The following is a 14,395-nucleotide window of genomic DNA, read 5'->3' as shown; positions in this document are numbered from 1 at the left end:
TGTGAACCGTAATACTAACATTAGGAAAAAAAAAAAAAAAAGCCTTCACAAAGAGAATCATAGAATCACAAGGTTGGAAAGGACCTACAGGATCATATAGTCCAGCCATCCTTCCATTGCTGTAGCTACAGCAAACCACTAAACCATATCTCATAAGTTCCTCATCCAAATGCCTCTTGAACACTGCCAGTGATGGCGACTCCACCACCTCCCTGGGCAGCCATTCCAGTGCCTGACCACTCTAAGAGAAAAAGTTCCTTCTTATGTCTAATCTAAACCTCTTCTGGTACAACTTGCGTCCATTTCCTCAGGCCCTGTTTGTTGCCTGGGAGAAGAGGCCAAGCACCTCCTTATCACAACCTCCCTTCAGGAAGTTATAGAGTGCAATGAGGTCTCCCCTGAGCCTCCTCTTCTCCAGACTACACAATTCCAGCTCCCTCAGCTGCTCCTCATAAGGCCTGTGCTCCAGACCCCTCACTGGTTTTGTTGCCCTTCTCTGGATGCGTTCCAGGGCCTCAATGTCTTTCTTGTAGTGAGGGGCCCGAAACTGAACGCAGTACTCAAGATGCGGCCTCACCAGAATTGAGCACAGAGGGATGATCACCTCGCTGCTCTTGCTGGCCACAATATTTCTTACACGGGCCAGGATGCTGTTGGCCTTCTTGGCCACCTGGGCACACTACTGTCAGCTCATGTCCAGCTGAGCATCAACCAACATCAAAACTACCTCCTTCTTTCCAGGATACTCACCACGTGACGATTTTAGAGGACGTTCAGAGGATCTCTACCTTGAGTTGAAAAGGTCTCAAATGATTTCAGCTGCCACACTTTGTTGTGAAATAAAAACTTGGCACCAACTTGTGCTTTTGTAGATGCCCAGGTTGTAATTCTGTCATGGATTTTTAGAGTTTTATAGCTGTCCCCAGCAATGACACACATCTGTTTAGTTAAGAATATTTTTATCTTGGTATCTGGAAAAAAGTTTTAAAACTATTTTGCAACTTTTGTATTTGGACACCAAAGGGTTAAAACAGTTAAAGTTTAGTATTCTAAAATCACTTTACTGTAGAAATTTTAGACTAGTATGCTGATGTTTATAGGAAACTTTTTTTCTCACTGTGGGCGTTTTCGTGTTCTGATCTTTTTTTTCTTTCTCCTTTTGTTTTAATCCTTGTATCTGCTAATTTTTATATAGGAATAGTTACTAATTCTTTTGAGATACAGCCTACTAAATTTAAAGTGATTGAAGCCATGGGTTGACTGGTAATTTTAATTTATTCTATATAAATTTCAGTGAAGAACTGGCAAATGGGTTTCAGGATGAAAGTAATAATACTTTATAAAGGCATAAAAGGCTTAGTATCTTGTTGTTAAGGTGGTCACATGATAATGGCTTACATAATGAATAATGTGCTACAGCACTTTATGTATGTTAATGTAACTTTTAATCATATTGTTGCCTGCAAATATGTGATCCCTTATGATTATAAGTTTCCTGTTTATGCACCATTGCCCGTTTAAATCAAACAGAAGATTCTGAAACTGTGAAAACTACACATGTCAATGTTTTACAGCTACGTAATTCGAATTGACTTGATTTTTTCAAGTAATCCTAGAAAGGGGGAGCATTCCATATAGAAACTGCTGAAACTGCCACAGGTGCTTCTCCGAAAACCTTACAGTTGTGGCATTGAATGTTCAGTATCGCTTCCTTTCTGCACACAAGGCATACTGTTGAGGTATTTGTTGCGGTGATTGGTTTTAATGCTAATCTAGGAATTCAGATATAGAATCTATAGATTTGCATGCTTTGCTTACCCTAATTTACGATTATCTACTTTATTTGTAAACTAACAATAGATAATTGAGATCAGTATTTTTAACAGATATTACATTGATATACAAAAACTGTGGTTTATTTCTTAGATTGTCGCATGGCATTAACAAAAACACAGTAAGCTGGAGGTGATGTGATCACTAGTTAAAAATTATACGTAGCTTTCTCTACATATGTGAATGTTTTTCCAAAAAGATTTAATGTTGACTTTTATAGCAAACATTTGTTTTGTTTTTCAAGGTATGTGACATTATAAGTGGAAAATGGTCTATTTCAAGTAGTAAATATCAAAAATGCATAGAAATGTACTTGCTGTTTTCCTTCAGTAAGTTTCACAAACACGGACATATGAAACAACTTAGTCTCAAGTTCTTTCTAAGTATCTTCGGTATAACTCAGTGCAAGAACAGCAGGTCTTCATCTTTTCTTTCTACAAATCCTTGTAAGAGTAGGTTGTTTTAAAAGCTGGTTGAAAAGAGAGTCCTCTTCATGCTAAAATTAGTCAGTTTTGAAGACTGCCTCGAGGATGTCATTTGATGGGTGAAGAAAAATTGGTATCTAAGAGTGTGTTTTCTTTTTTTCTTAAGGCACTGTATAAGGTATGTGAATAAACACATACAAACATCAGAGCTTTAACTCTTAATAGTGCATATTTTCAGCTCATTTATGAAATGCTTGTCGCTACAGTGTAATTTAAATGTTAAATGTAATCTGTCAACCTCATGATCACCTACTTCTCTGTATCCAGATTTCTTTCAACTTCTGATTTATTTTTTTTCTATTTATAATAACTTTATCGTACAAAAAATTATCTTTCCGATTGTTTTTTTTCTTACTTTGCTTTGGAGTTAGCATCTCATTCTGTGCTTTGAGGCAAATAATATGTCCTTATCATTTCCAATGCCTGGCTTTCAGCCTATAAAGAAGGTTGAGGATAAATAACATCAAACTTCTAATTTATCTGCAGGAATGAGTCCATAGATGTAATGAATGAACTGCAAAGCAAAATGAAATAACTGCTAAGTAATCTTAACAGGATAACAGGACTTATTTGTTTATTCGAATCTATGAATTTCTTCGGAAATGGTAGCATGTATGCACCTTCCAAGTGTACAATGCATCAGCAGTGTAACAACCTACAAAAACTGCATTTGATCCTAGGTAAAGTCAGTTTCTTCTGATGATAGTCAGCACTGCAACAGAATTGTGTCAGAGACAGTTCTGTGTGGAGTATGTGTTAATAAGTGGAGTTACATTTTTCAGAGCTGTAGTTTTCATTGCTACTTTTTTGGAGCATATTTGTATTGACAGAAATTTGACCAACCTTTAGAAAATATTCTACCATGTCAATGAATGCTATTTAGTAGATGACTAATTGTGATATGCACATAATGCACACAAGACTTAGCCTGATTTTCTTTAATATTACTTCTTCCATCCCTTTGTACTTTCCTTGTTGGCAGCTGTTTTGTAAAAAATAATAAAAAATAGCTAGCTTGTTATTTCCTTGATGTTAATTTAGGTAGGTAGCCTAGTTTAAAGAGGCCTGAAACAAAACAAAACTGTCCTCAAGTGCAGTATCTGCTTTAAAAAAAAGCCTCTCTAGGTTTTAAATATTGAGTAATAGAGAAATAGAGCTGTCACATTTGCAGTATGATTAGAAGGATATCTTGCCTGAAGACTGAATATCAGATAGTATGTTTCGAGTTTCTTTGAGCTTCTACCATTTCAAGATTAGGGACAGTCAGCTCAAAGCTGGAACTGAAGGGATTTTAGCTTATAAAAAATGGAGGATAGGTGGGATAAAAGGTTTTTCAAGAAATAAAGATTTTTGAGGTATTCCTTTTGTGCTGTCCAAAGCTGTTTTTTACTGCTGTTCTTTCAAAGCCCATCATCATGTTATTTTAATACGCTTTATACATTTCAATTCTTTCCATAAGCTGCTATGAAAAATGAAGCATTTCTTAAGAGACATTCTAATAACTGAGGTAGCTAAAAATTACTCCAATATGGTGATTACCTCTCTTAGTTTCCTTCTCATTTTTTGACATTGCTGTCCACATCATATATAGTATTCTTAGTATCAAAATGAATCTTTGATTACTTTGATTTCCTTCTCACTTGGTAATTTACATTATTAGAGTTTATAATCAAGGACTGATATCGAGATGGATTGCTTATAAGAAGAGGGGCTCTTCTTGTGTCTTCTGTAGTCAGTGATGTGAACCATTTCTATTCTTATTTCTGTAATGATTTTTTATAGTAAGAAGTTGTTTACTCTTAGGTAGCAGTTGACCAGCAAGTTCCTAGTCATCTAAATTCTGTAGTGTCTTTTTATTTGATGTTTGTATTTTTTTTTTTTACTCACTGATTTCCTGACAAAGAGATTTCTTTTGAAAACGGTAGGTTAAATTCAGATTTTTAAGAGGGAAAGTTCTAAGTTGTCAGAATGAAGGATGTTACACCCAGCATGCTTCAGCTCATTATAAGATACTCCTGTTTTTCTTTACCTATTAGGGATAAACTCTTTAGGATACAGGAGGGGAAGAGATCTGGAAAAAATCTTAGTAGGTTCATTACATTATAAAATAGGTGAAAATTCAAATCTCATTTCTTCTTCTTTTGTTTTCCAGCCAAAAAAAAGAATCCTTTCTCAAAATTTGGTATATGCAGCCTTACACACTTGCTCTTGTGTAAATTTATTTCAGTGCCTTTCAGGGGCCAGCAAATGTAAAGTAGATTAGATATAACTGAGCTACTGTTCAAAACGGTTATTTTTCAAGTTTATGTTCCTGAAGTTTTTGTTGCATTGTGTTATGTTTGCTTGCAGCATTTCTAGGAAGAAAAGCTAAGCTTTGTTCTTTGTGCTCTTCACGTGAGCTGATGTTGATTTCTGTTTCCTATGAGTTTCAACAGTGGAATTAATTATTAGTCTTCTAAATTCTACTCTGTGACTAGTCTGTTTCTGAAGTTTCTAATAATGAACTTGTCTGAACTACTGAAGTCCAGATACAAATCCAATTTTCTGATGTGTTGGAAAGGAGGAAGAAAATTAGGAAAGATATATTGGCATCTCCTGCCATTTTTAGCCCTCTTGTCACCAGTTATTCACATTTCCTTGTTATTCTGCGTTCTATGCACAGACATGTATGTTTGGGTAAATACATGTGATAACTGCACTCTTTTTCAAATTAAACCTCCATAAGTCTATGTATCTTACCTGTTTTCATCTATAATATTCTTGGTGCTTTAGATTATTCAAATTCCAGTGTCATTTCTCTTGTACGTGGAGAAAGTCTTGATACAAATAAGAAAGCAAGTCCCAACACTTATGATGTCACAAACTTTGAAATAAAAAACAAACCGGAAAAAATAATCCTATAAGCAAAGCATAACTAAGTATAGCATCTTTGTCTTTTTTTCTTTATGTGTGTATATTTTATTGTTACCTTAGAAACCAGAATGCCATGGACAATTGCCAAGTCATGTTAAGTTTGTTTTGAGTATTTGATCTTTTACTCAAGATATAGATTACAAAATAAACTGCAGAAGATGGTTAATTTTGAGGCTTAAATTAGTCTGAAGTTTATGTAAAAGGCCAGGTACTTCAGACTGTTTTAGATTAAAGCATTTTGAGAAGTTTAAATAGGAAGATGCTTTTTTTTTTTTTAAAGCACATAGCATATTGATTTTATTTTAAAGTGTATTGTCGCCCAAATTTTGCTTAGAAGACAGATGTGAGAGAAGTTAAGTTAGTTATAAAACTATAATTGATAACTAATTTCTTAATGGGAATTTACTAAGTGTTTGTTTTCTCTCATCGCCAGCAGATAGATAGTCAGTAAGGGCAGCAGCAGCAACAAGCTAGATTGATGAATGAGTGTAATTCAGTTTCTTTGTATTGTACAGCTTAAGAAATGCCAGTGGCCTGACAGCAGCAGACCTTGCACATACCCAGGGCTTCCAAGATTGTGCCCAGTTTCTCTTGAACCTCCAGAACTGTCACCTGAATCGTTACTATAGCAATGGCACCTTAAATGGGGGTCATCAGAATGCAGGTCCCAATCCATTCAGTGGTGGGACAAGTCGAAAGAGATCCTTTGAAGATGTGGAGTCTGCTGGAGTAAAGAAAGCTAGAACGGAAGGTGAGACCCTAGAGGTAAAAGGGATGGGGTGTTACTGTTGCTGAGAGAGGAAAATAAACGTTTTAAAGCCTTTCAGAGTGGATGTCGAGTATTATTCACAAACTCACCAACATATCTAAATGAAGCATTAATACAAGAAGCAGGTAAATACAGTTGTTCCATCCTTTGAAGAATGTACACGTGCCATAAGATCTCACTTCTCCCTGTCCATCATCTTGATGTCTTCAGAAATTTCTATTCCCAGAGAGAGTACTGTAGTTACACGACACCAAGAATAACTTACAGAAGAGCAGGAGCTGAAATTAGCTTCTGCTTTCCTCACTTTCTTCTCATTTAGGAGAGCCACATAATATTTTAATTCACAAAGAAGCCCAGATGTTCTGATGGTAATTTTCCTTTTTGAGATTCATTCATTCTTCAGAAATGGTTTACTAAGCAAGATGGATGAAATAAATCTGATGCAGAAAGGTTTCTGAATTGGTATGGATTATGTCTCTAAAGCAAAGTGAAGATACACTAAATACCCAGGATCGTTTTCCAAGGGGGACTGTTAGATTATAGAAGAATGTCAGACTAGAATGAATTTGAGGGATTCATATTCAGCCCAGTGCAGTGAGGATGTTGCTTCTTCCTCTGCCTGCAATGATGGGATAATACCTTGAAGATATTTTTGGTGGCTATATGGAGAAATCTTTTTCAAATCTTGAGAACGGCATGAATAACATCAGAGAATATCCTGTTGCCTTGCTGCAGACATCCTGTTAAACTAGGACTGAAGAGAAATTCTGTACTCAAACCTCCTTTGTTCCTGCACCAGCAATGGAATAGGGACTTTGTAGACTATCACCGAAGGCATCTTCATTCTTTTTTCTAGTAAGTGGTTTACAGTGAGCCAAAAAATCCTGCAGGTAGCAAGAGCGGAAATGAGACCAAAGCAACGTTTTAAAACCTGATATGAATAAAATAAATCACAACAACATTGTCACTCTGTAGTATTTGCTTTAGTACTTACTATCCAGCCACTATTTCAGCTGTCCTGGGATTGGAGGCGTTAACGGGTTTACTCTGAAGCTGTACATATCTTAGATATACCACTTTATCTAGTTGTTCTGAACTATATAAATTCCTGATGGAGAAGAGTGCCTGTACCGCTAAACGGAAGGTTATGTTTCAAGGAGTAAAGTCTGTAAGTAGTTGTGTGGATTGAGAAAATACAGTACACAGATGGACGCAACAGCTGAGGAATGATGTTTTTAGTGCACTCACGTTCTGGTATGAGAAGACATTGCTTGAAGTCAGAGATCCTCACCTTTGGATTAGAAGAGCTATTCCTTCTGGATATTCATAACCAGCAAGTTCTTTTGTTCCAGAACATTGTTCTAATGTAGTCAGTAGGTGCTGTTTCCCCAGAATCTGCAGGGGTGGCAGTGAGCCATCTATGATATGTTGTAATGAAACAGCAATATCTGCATTATCTTTCAACATGAGGAGTTGGAGTAATGGGTAAGTCAGATGAAGCAAACAAGTACAGTGCTAAGTGAATGAGGTCTCCCAGCCAATTACCAAGATGTTAGAGAAGCAGTCAGGATAGCTTTGGTTTTTTTTGTTTTTACCAGTATGACCTCTTAACACCTTAGCAAAGAAGGTAAAAATTCTGTTCCCTTTGCTTGAAGATTTTTAGTTTAATTAAGAGATGCATCCAAACACAAAGTTTCTGATGCAGTGTCTACCTTCAAAGACATCAATATATCAGTAATATTCATAATGTAAAAAGCCTGTTGGGAATGAGAATGAGTCATCTTTCTTGAGGCACTTTGTAAACAACAAAGGTGAGTAATGAGGAGTCATCAGTACATCTTTGGGCTTAGCTGGCCTTTTTAAAAAACGAGCAAATTCAGGCAGATTTGCCTCTAGCGTTGCCATTTATTTGCGTGTGGGATTCCAGATACCCAGAGTGCAGGCAGTTGTGTCCAGATGACAGCAATTCGGAGAAGCCTACACAGTGCATACAATTTGCAATGAGACTGTAAGCAGTGGAGTATAGAAAAAAACTGAAGCGGGCTTCATCCTTTGCCCCAGAGTAGCTAAACTGGAGAGGAGATAAGCTTTATGTACACATGATTTGGGGTTTTTGCACACAAATCTGCTATTGGGCACAGTATTAAAAAGCCTTCAGCCTCAAACTTCTGCGGTGCTGATACAAGATGCTTTGTGATTGATGGAAGCAAATGCAATAGAAGAACGAACTCCAGAAGCTGAACAAATGTACATCAGTAGCTTCAGTTGCAAGTCTGCATTCAGAATGCACACTGAATCATTTCCACTTTTAACTTAGAAACTTTAGCTGAGTTATATGTCAGTTCTTCTCTAGTAAGTTCCAGAAATCTGGCTCCTTGATTCCTGGGGTGGTTGGATCACACAGTAAATGCAGAGATGAAATGTGCCTGGCCAGGTGATCATTTGTGTGTTGCAGTTCTCATCCACCTAGCCCATGGCCTTTGGCAGGCTGGCTTTTGCACTGTGCTGTACAAGCTCAACACACATAGTTTGCTGTGCACAGGAGATGGACCAACTGTATGTCATGGCAGCCAACCATGGCTGTTGTTGGGTTATCTTTGTGGGATGAGGATGGTGGGTGTTGCTGAGTAGGTGTACCCTTGCATATGGCTACATGAAACTGCACACCATATTCCAGGTTTCCAGAGAAAATGTCTCTCTTCCTGGCCTAGGGGGATACGAATCTCACTTCTCCAAGGACTTTGGTCTCTTTAAGACCTATGTTAACTCTGTAGCCCTGAAACACTCTGGCAATTGCTTTAAGTTTATTAAAAACAAGTAGTTTACTAAGATTTCCCTTGTACCAAAAGTAATGCAAAAAGGCTTGCAGTCTACTGAAGTAGTCATCATTATGGCCATTATGGTGCGCATGCAGTGTATAGAAAGGTGTGTTAATGTCAGCAAAAAAACAAAAGAGTGTAGGGTCTGTTGGGCTGATACTGAAGGAGTGCACTGGTAGGTACTGATAAGAGATAGTGCAGTCACACACATTTCACTTATTAAAACATTTCCCACAATGTCTTGCCACTTACCATCTTTTATCAAGAGAGATCTATTTGTTCAGTTCTTGGAGGGTCCCTGGAGCATCTCATATGAGTAGGACATAAGTTAATACGAGATGGAACCTGGGAGCAAAGGGGGAGCATTCACAACTGACACTGAATGTTTCCCAGGATCTTATATCCATAGAGCTTGCTAGCTGTAAAGCCCGAACCTGGGCAACCTAAATTACTCTTTAGTCAACTCACACCTAGTAATTGATACATAGGTGCAGAATTTGATAGGTACACTGGTAATCCTTCAGTTTTGGGGATAGTAATGAAGGTGTGGCTACTCACCATTTGCTTATTTCACAGTACCTGTCTGAAATGTCAGAAGGTTTCACGGGTGAACGATTTTGATTTGTATGTAAATAGCTTTTGTTTTAATAATGAAAGTACTCGTCTGTTTGTTGGCTGAGTTTTCAAGTGTGCACCAGTGACTAAGCGAACCTCTTTTTTCAATCAGCTTACAGCTTTGATGGCTTAATACCAATGATGAATGGAGGAGTTGAGGACGATGCTGACAATATGCACGTTGACAGAGAGTTTGCTGTTGTATCAGGTGGGAGTGGACAGTTTCCTGTTAACTACAACAACATTCAAATGGTCGAAGACACCAAACAACAGGAGAGTAGTTCTGTTGGACCAAAAGAAATTGAAATATACACTGTTTCTGCAATGCAAACGCCTTGCCATTGCAAGAACCAATATGCATTTTATTTTTAAGACTTAATTCTTTACTTTTGCACATGATGACTAGAGTCTTGAAAACCGTTGTGTTGTAACACCCGGCATAATGGGGCTTTAGTAGGTGTCTATCATTAGCTGTTTCATGCAATATACTGTAATGGTGAAAGAGAAGGTTTAATACCAGTTCTCAGATGAACAGAAATCCACAGCGGCTGTTTCACTTTTAACCTGAGGCTTGTATTACGTTGTGCCTTGCTTTTAGTTGCTATGATTTCAGGTTAACGGAAACTCGGAAGTAATGTAAATGATTCACTTTGTTTCCATTAAATAGTTCTACTTACTGATAAGACTCGATAGGGAAAGATATCACAGTGCTTATATAGCTTTGAAAATAATAAATGTTACAACTAAACTGTACTCAACTTAGTTTAACAAATGCTATAAAGAATAGCCTGGACTACATAATGTGTTCAAAATTTGTTTGGACAATATAAGCACAGGATCTTGCTATGAACAAATTTGTGGGTTTTAGTGAAAAAAAAAATAGAAAAATAGACTGGATATTGATGTTCTTAAACTAGTTTGGAACTAAATTTGGAACTACAGTATCGGAAAGCTGTTTGGACTTCGTACATTGATCCTCACGGAACAGTCGTAATATTAGTGATATCAGTGGATATTAATGGTGTTTTTTTCAGGGCTGCTCAATCAAGATGCTTTATTAACCCCAGGGTGTGCGTAGAGCTTCGATAAAACCTGTTTGGGGTCTGCTTTTCCATGCACTTTGTAGGTAAAGCATGGAGTTAATATGATAGTGCGTTATTATTATGAGAAATGGATATCTTACCTTTATTTGTTCTGTGATTAAAATGTTTATGCTTTGTACCACAAATCAGATTTGCCAAAGGGAATGGTAACGGACAGATATTTTAATATATTAGAAATAAATATATATACATATATATACAGTCAGTTCTTAAAAAGTAGATTCTGATATTTTCCAGTGATAATTACTAAGTGTTCTTATTTATGGGAAAAAAAATGATTGTCATTCATAAATATTCTCTAATACTATAGGTGCTAATTTTTAATGCATAGCAACGTTCTATAATTATCACTAGAATTATTCATTACCTACTTTTGCATATTAACTATGGGTAGCGCCACTTTTATTAAGTTTGACTTGGCAAAGCCAGCTTATCAGGATTTCTTTTTAAACAGTCAAAATTTCGCACTTTTCAGTTAATAAACACTATCTGAAATTCTTTCTGTGCGTTTTCATCACTGAAATATTAGCTTTGGTGTCTCGATGGGTTGGGGTGGGTTGGGTTTTTGTTTCATTTTCAATAAGAATTTGTTGTTAGTGAGTTCAGTTGACGTCACAAAGGGATAAAACAGGAAACTCCGGTTAGCGTACCCAGTGAGGTACAAAATTAACACGTTTCTTGGCATTGTGTGTTGGTGTATCCGTATTCCAAAACATACCCATGCAATGGACTAATAACCAAAGCTTCCGATTCTTCCTTGTCAAACAGTGGTACTCATGTCACTTCAACAGGAGCCCAGTTGCTTTTAAATGTGGGAAGTTACCAGCAGGCAGACTGACTTACTGGCTCCATTTGGAAGTACAGCGTAAATGCAGTCCTGTTCTGCACGTATGTTTATGCACTTATGTATTCACAAACATATGTGCGTGTATCCAAGAACAACACCAGGACATAAAATCTTTAAATGTAGCTTTATAAATCTGTGGTTTCTACATTTGCCTTGCTATCCTCTACCAATACAGATATGAATTCTAGATGTCCTTTTACCTGCAGGCATTTTAAGGCAGAGTATATTCTGCAGTTGTTGAGCCAGTATTTTTGAGTACCACTGCAAAAAGAAATGCATTCAGACATACTGCTGAAATTCTGTTAATGGAAATAATGATGCTTGATTGTACTAACTACTAAATCCAACAGAGATATAGCTTTAAAACGGTTGTCTAGTTTTTTGGGTTTTTTTTGCATGCACATTTTTAGAACTTTGTTCCCCACCATTAACCTTTTTTAGTCTTCTGTGCACTCTGCTATTTCTATTGTATGGCCTTTTGCATGTGGATTGTACAGATGTTATTCTAAACTCATTGATATAAACCAGCTCGCAATCTAATCTAGCAAGCTGCTAGATAAGTTGAAGACGTTTCTAAATAAAAGAACTTGGACACATTTTATATTATCATCCCAGCATAACAGTCCTTTATTCGGCCTACTTCAGCGTATACTGTGCTGTAAGAGTGACCACAGAAAAGAAAGAAATGAGTCACAGACTAACTACTGCAGAAAATAAAGTGTAAAAAAAGGCACCTCTTCACCCTGTCACAGATGCTCCATTATTGTATGTTTACAAATCTTAGAACCCAAGAGGGCATTACAGTTAAGATGGAAGGACATCTTATTCCACTTCTCAAACTGCTGTCCAGAATGCAGTCTGCTACACTTACAGGAAATAATGTCTGAAAAACTCACAATGTCTTTGAAAGACTAATACAAATATAATTGAATGTAGATAGGTAGTTGCATTTTTGACACTGAAATCCATGCCTCAAGCTTAGTGGTCAGATCTTACAAACATGACTGTGTATACTGTTACTGATAAAGAAAGGGTAGGCTTATTTGCAAAGCTGTGTATGGAAACATTCTAAAAATCAGTGGAGTATAGTGGAGATGTTTTGATGTATTTCGATTTATTCTTAATTGTTGGTGACAGGTGTATTTCTTAATGCAGATATGAATAGCAGTAGCTCCATATTGAATGCACTGACAAATGGATGTGCCATCAATGGACATTTGGATTTCGCCGCCGCACAGCAGCTCAGTGGGATGGATACCAGGCAAGAAGAGTGTTTAACGTTAACACCTAACGGAATAATTCCTGGAGTAACTTCTCCTGGTAGGCATCGAGTTCATACCAGTAATGGCACCGAGGAGCCAGAAAAGGCCATGAATAATCCCACTGATATGTGTGGATCTCTTCATCTGAATGGAAGCCCAAGTAGCTGCGTCTCTAACCGCCCCTCGTGGGTGGAAGACCCCGGAGATACTTTGCACTATGGACATTACCACGGTTTTGGGGATACTGCTGAAAGCATCCCTGAACTTAGCAGTGTCGTTGAGCATTCCAATTCTGTTAAAGTCGAACAGAGGTATGACAGTACCGTCTTAGGCACAATGTATTTGTACCATGGCTCCTAGATCAGCGACCTTTATGTCACACGCGTATTGAAATTGCTACCAAATGAATCTGGGGGCACAAAATCTTCACATAGCATTACATTTGAAAATTGCAACTTACCGCTATTTTTACACTTTGTTTATATAAGAAGCAAACCTTTCATTTGACAGCCTTATACGATAGTTTTAGTTCGTTGCATGTATGGGGCTTGTTTAGTGATGAAGTAGGTGCTGTTACGATGGAATGGTTATTTTCATTTTTTATGGAATGTTCCGGTTTTGTATTTTTTTTTATTTCTGAGCTTGTGAACACTATCTTTCTCTTTTTAGAGCTGTTCTCCCTTTTATTAAAACTATGTTTAAAGGAATTTTGTGAAGGAAATGTTACGTATGTGCACCACTTAGAAGTAAAGATTTCCCTTTTCCATATCTTCTGCCGAAGCTGCGGTAGTAATATCAGTGCCAACTATCACTATGCAAGGTTGAAAAGTGGCGATCTTAAGGAGCTTCTCTGACTTTAGAGTCTGTACGTTCGTTCGGTATGATTAGACGCTCATCTTCACATTTTTTGAGCAAGTTGTTTAAAAAATGCAGAGGTAACATTTGGAAAAGTTAATGTTTCCCTTTACTACAGCATTAGAAGCGCTTTCTGTTGTTGGGCTCTTTGCATTATAGAGTGGGGAGGTGGGTTGCCTTTGTGCAGTTGCGGTCGGGTGTGCCTCAGGTTAGTTCTGAATTTGTGGCATTTTTCCTTTTGCTTCTCTTCTTTATACGTATGCTTGATATTTTACCACAGATCACAGACCGGAGGCATGTTGGCACCGTTCTGCTTTGTATGCAGTTTAAAATTACTTGTTACTTGTTATAGAGGTTGGCAAGTCAAAATATTTTGAGTTTGACCGTCTTGGATATACATTTATTGTCCTTTTTTAACATATGCTTTGAAAATGTAATGTTGTGTACTCTGGGCTATGCTCATTGATATACGTTGTATTTAAAGCTTAATACATAAATCAAAACTCATATAAGTGCACTATATAAGCACTAATAATATAAGTTGCTGCTTTGTGACATGATAAATGAAGAGTGGGAAGAGTGTGGTAAATGAGATAAGCCCTCTGAATTGTGTTATTTTTTCTTGTTGTTTTGTTTCGAAAGGGACCTTTACCGTTTGGATTAAAAAAATAAACATATTCCATTGTATCTGACTGTTTTGTTTAGACATGTTGTTTTTACTGGATATTTGAATGTGTCCTTAATAGTTTGTAAACCACATTTCTGAGAGTGACTGTAGGACTTGGTAATTTTGTCAGCATGTGGAAGCAGATGGGACCGGCTGAGTTAGTTGTCCTTAAAAACACATAAGAGATATTCTGGGTTTCAAGGTTCTATCAGCCCTGAACTCCAAAA

The 14,395-nt window shown here is 37.1% G+C and overlaps 1 protein-coding gene across 1 annotated transcript in view; it reads left to right on the top strand.

Moving 5' to 3' along the window:
• ANKRD10 (ankyrin repeat domain 10) overlaps positions 1 to 14,187 on the top strand; it is a 33,987-nt gene extending 19,800 nt beyond the window's left edge. The window contains exons 4-6 of the mRNA XM_072343726.1: positions 5,747 to 5,982; positions 9,547 to 9,642; positions 12,540 to 14,187. Of these exons, the coding sequence (XP_072199827.1) occupies positions 5,747 to 5,982; positions 9,547 to 9,642; positions 12,540 to 13,006 (799 nt within the window). The 3' untranslated portion in view covers positions 13,007 to 14,187. The remainder of the gene's footprint in view (positions 1 to 5,746; positions 5,983 to 9,546; positions 9,643 to 12,539) is intronic.
• The last annotated feature ends 208 nt before the right edge of the window (positions 14,188 to 14,395 follow it).

Source organism: Excalfactoria chinensis, chromosome 1, assembly GCF_039878825.1.
Source record: "Excalfactoria chinensis isolate bCotChi1 chromosome 1, bCotChi1.hap2, whole genome shotgun sequence".
NCBI classification, from domain to species: Eukaryota; Metazoa; Chordata; class Aves; order Galliformes; family Phasianidae; genus Excalfactoria; species Excalfactoria chinensis.
Note: the sequence above shows the minus strand (reverse complement) of the source record. Positions and strands in the feature narration are given on the sequence as shown.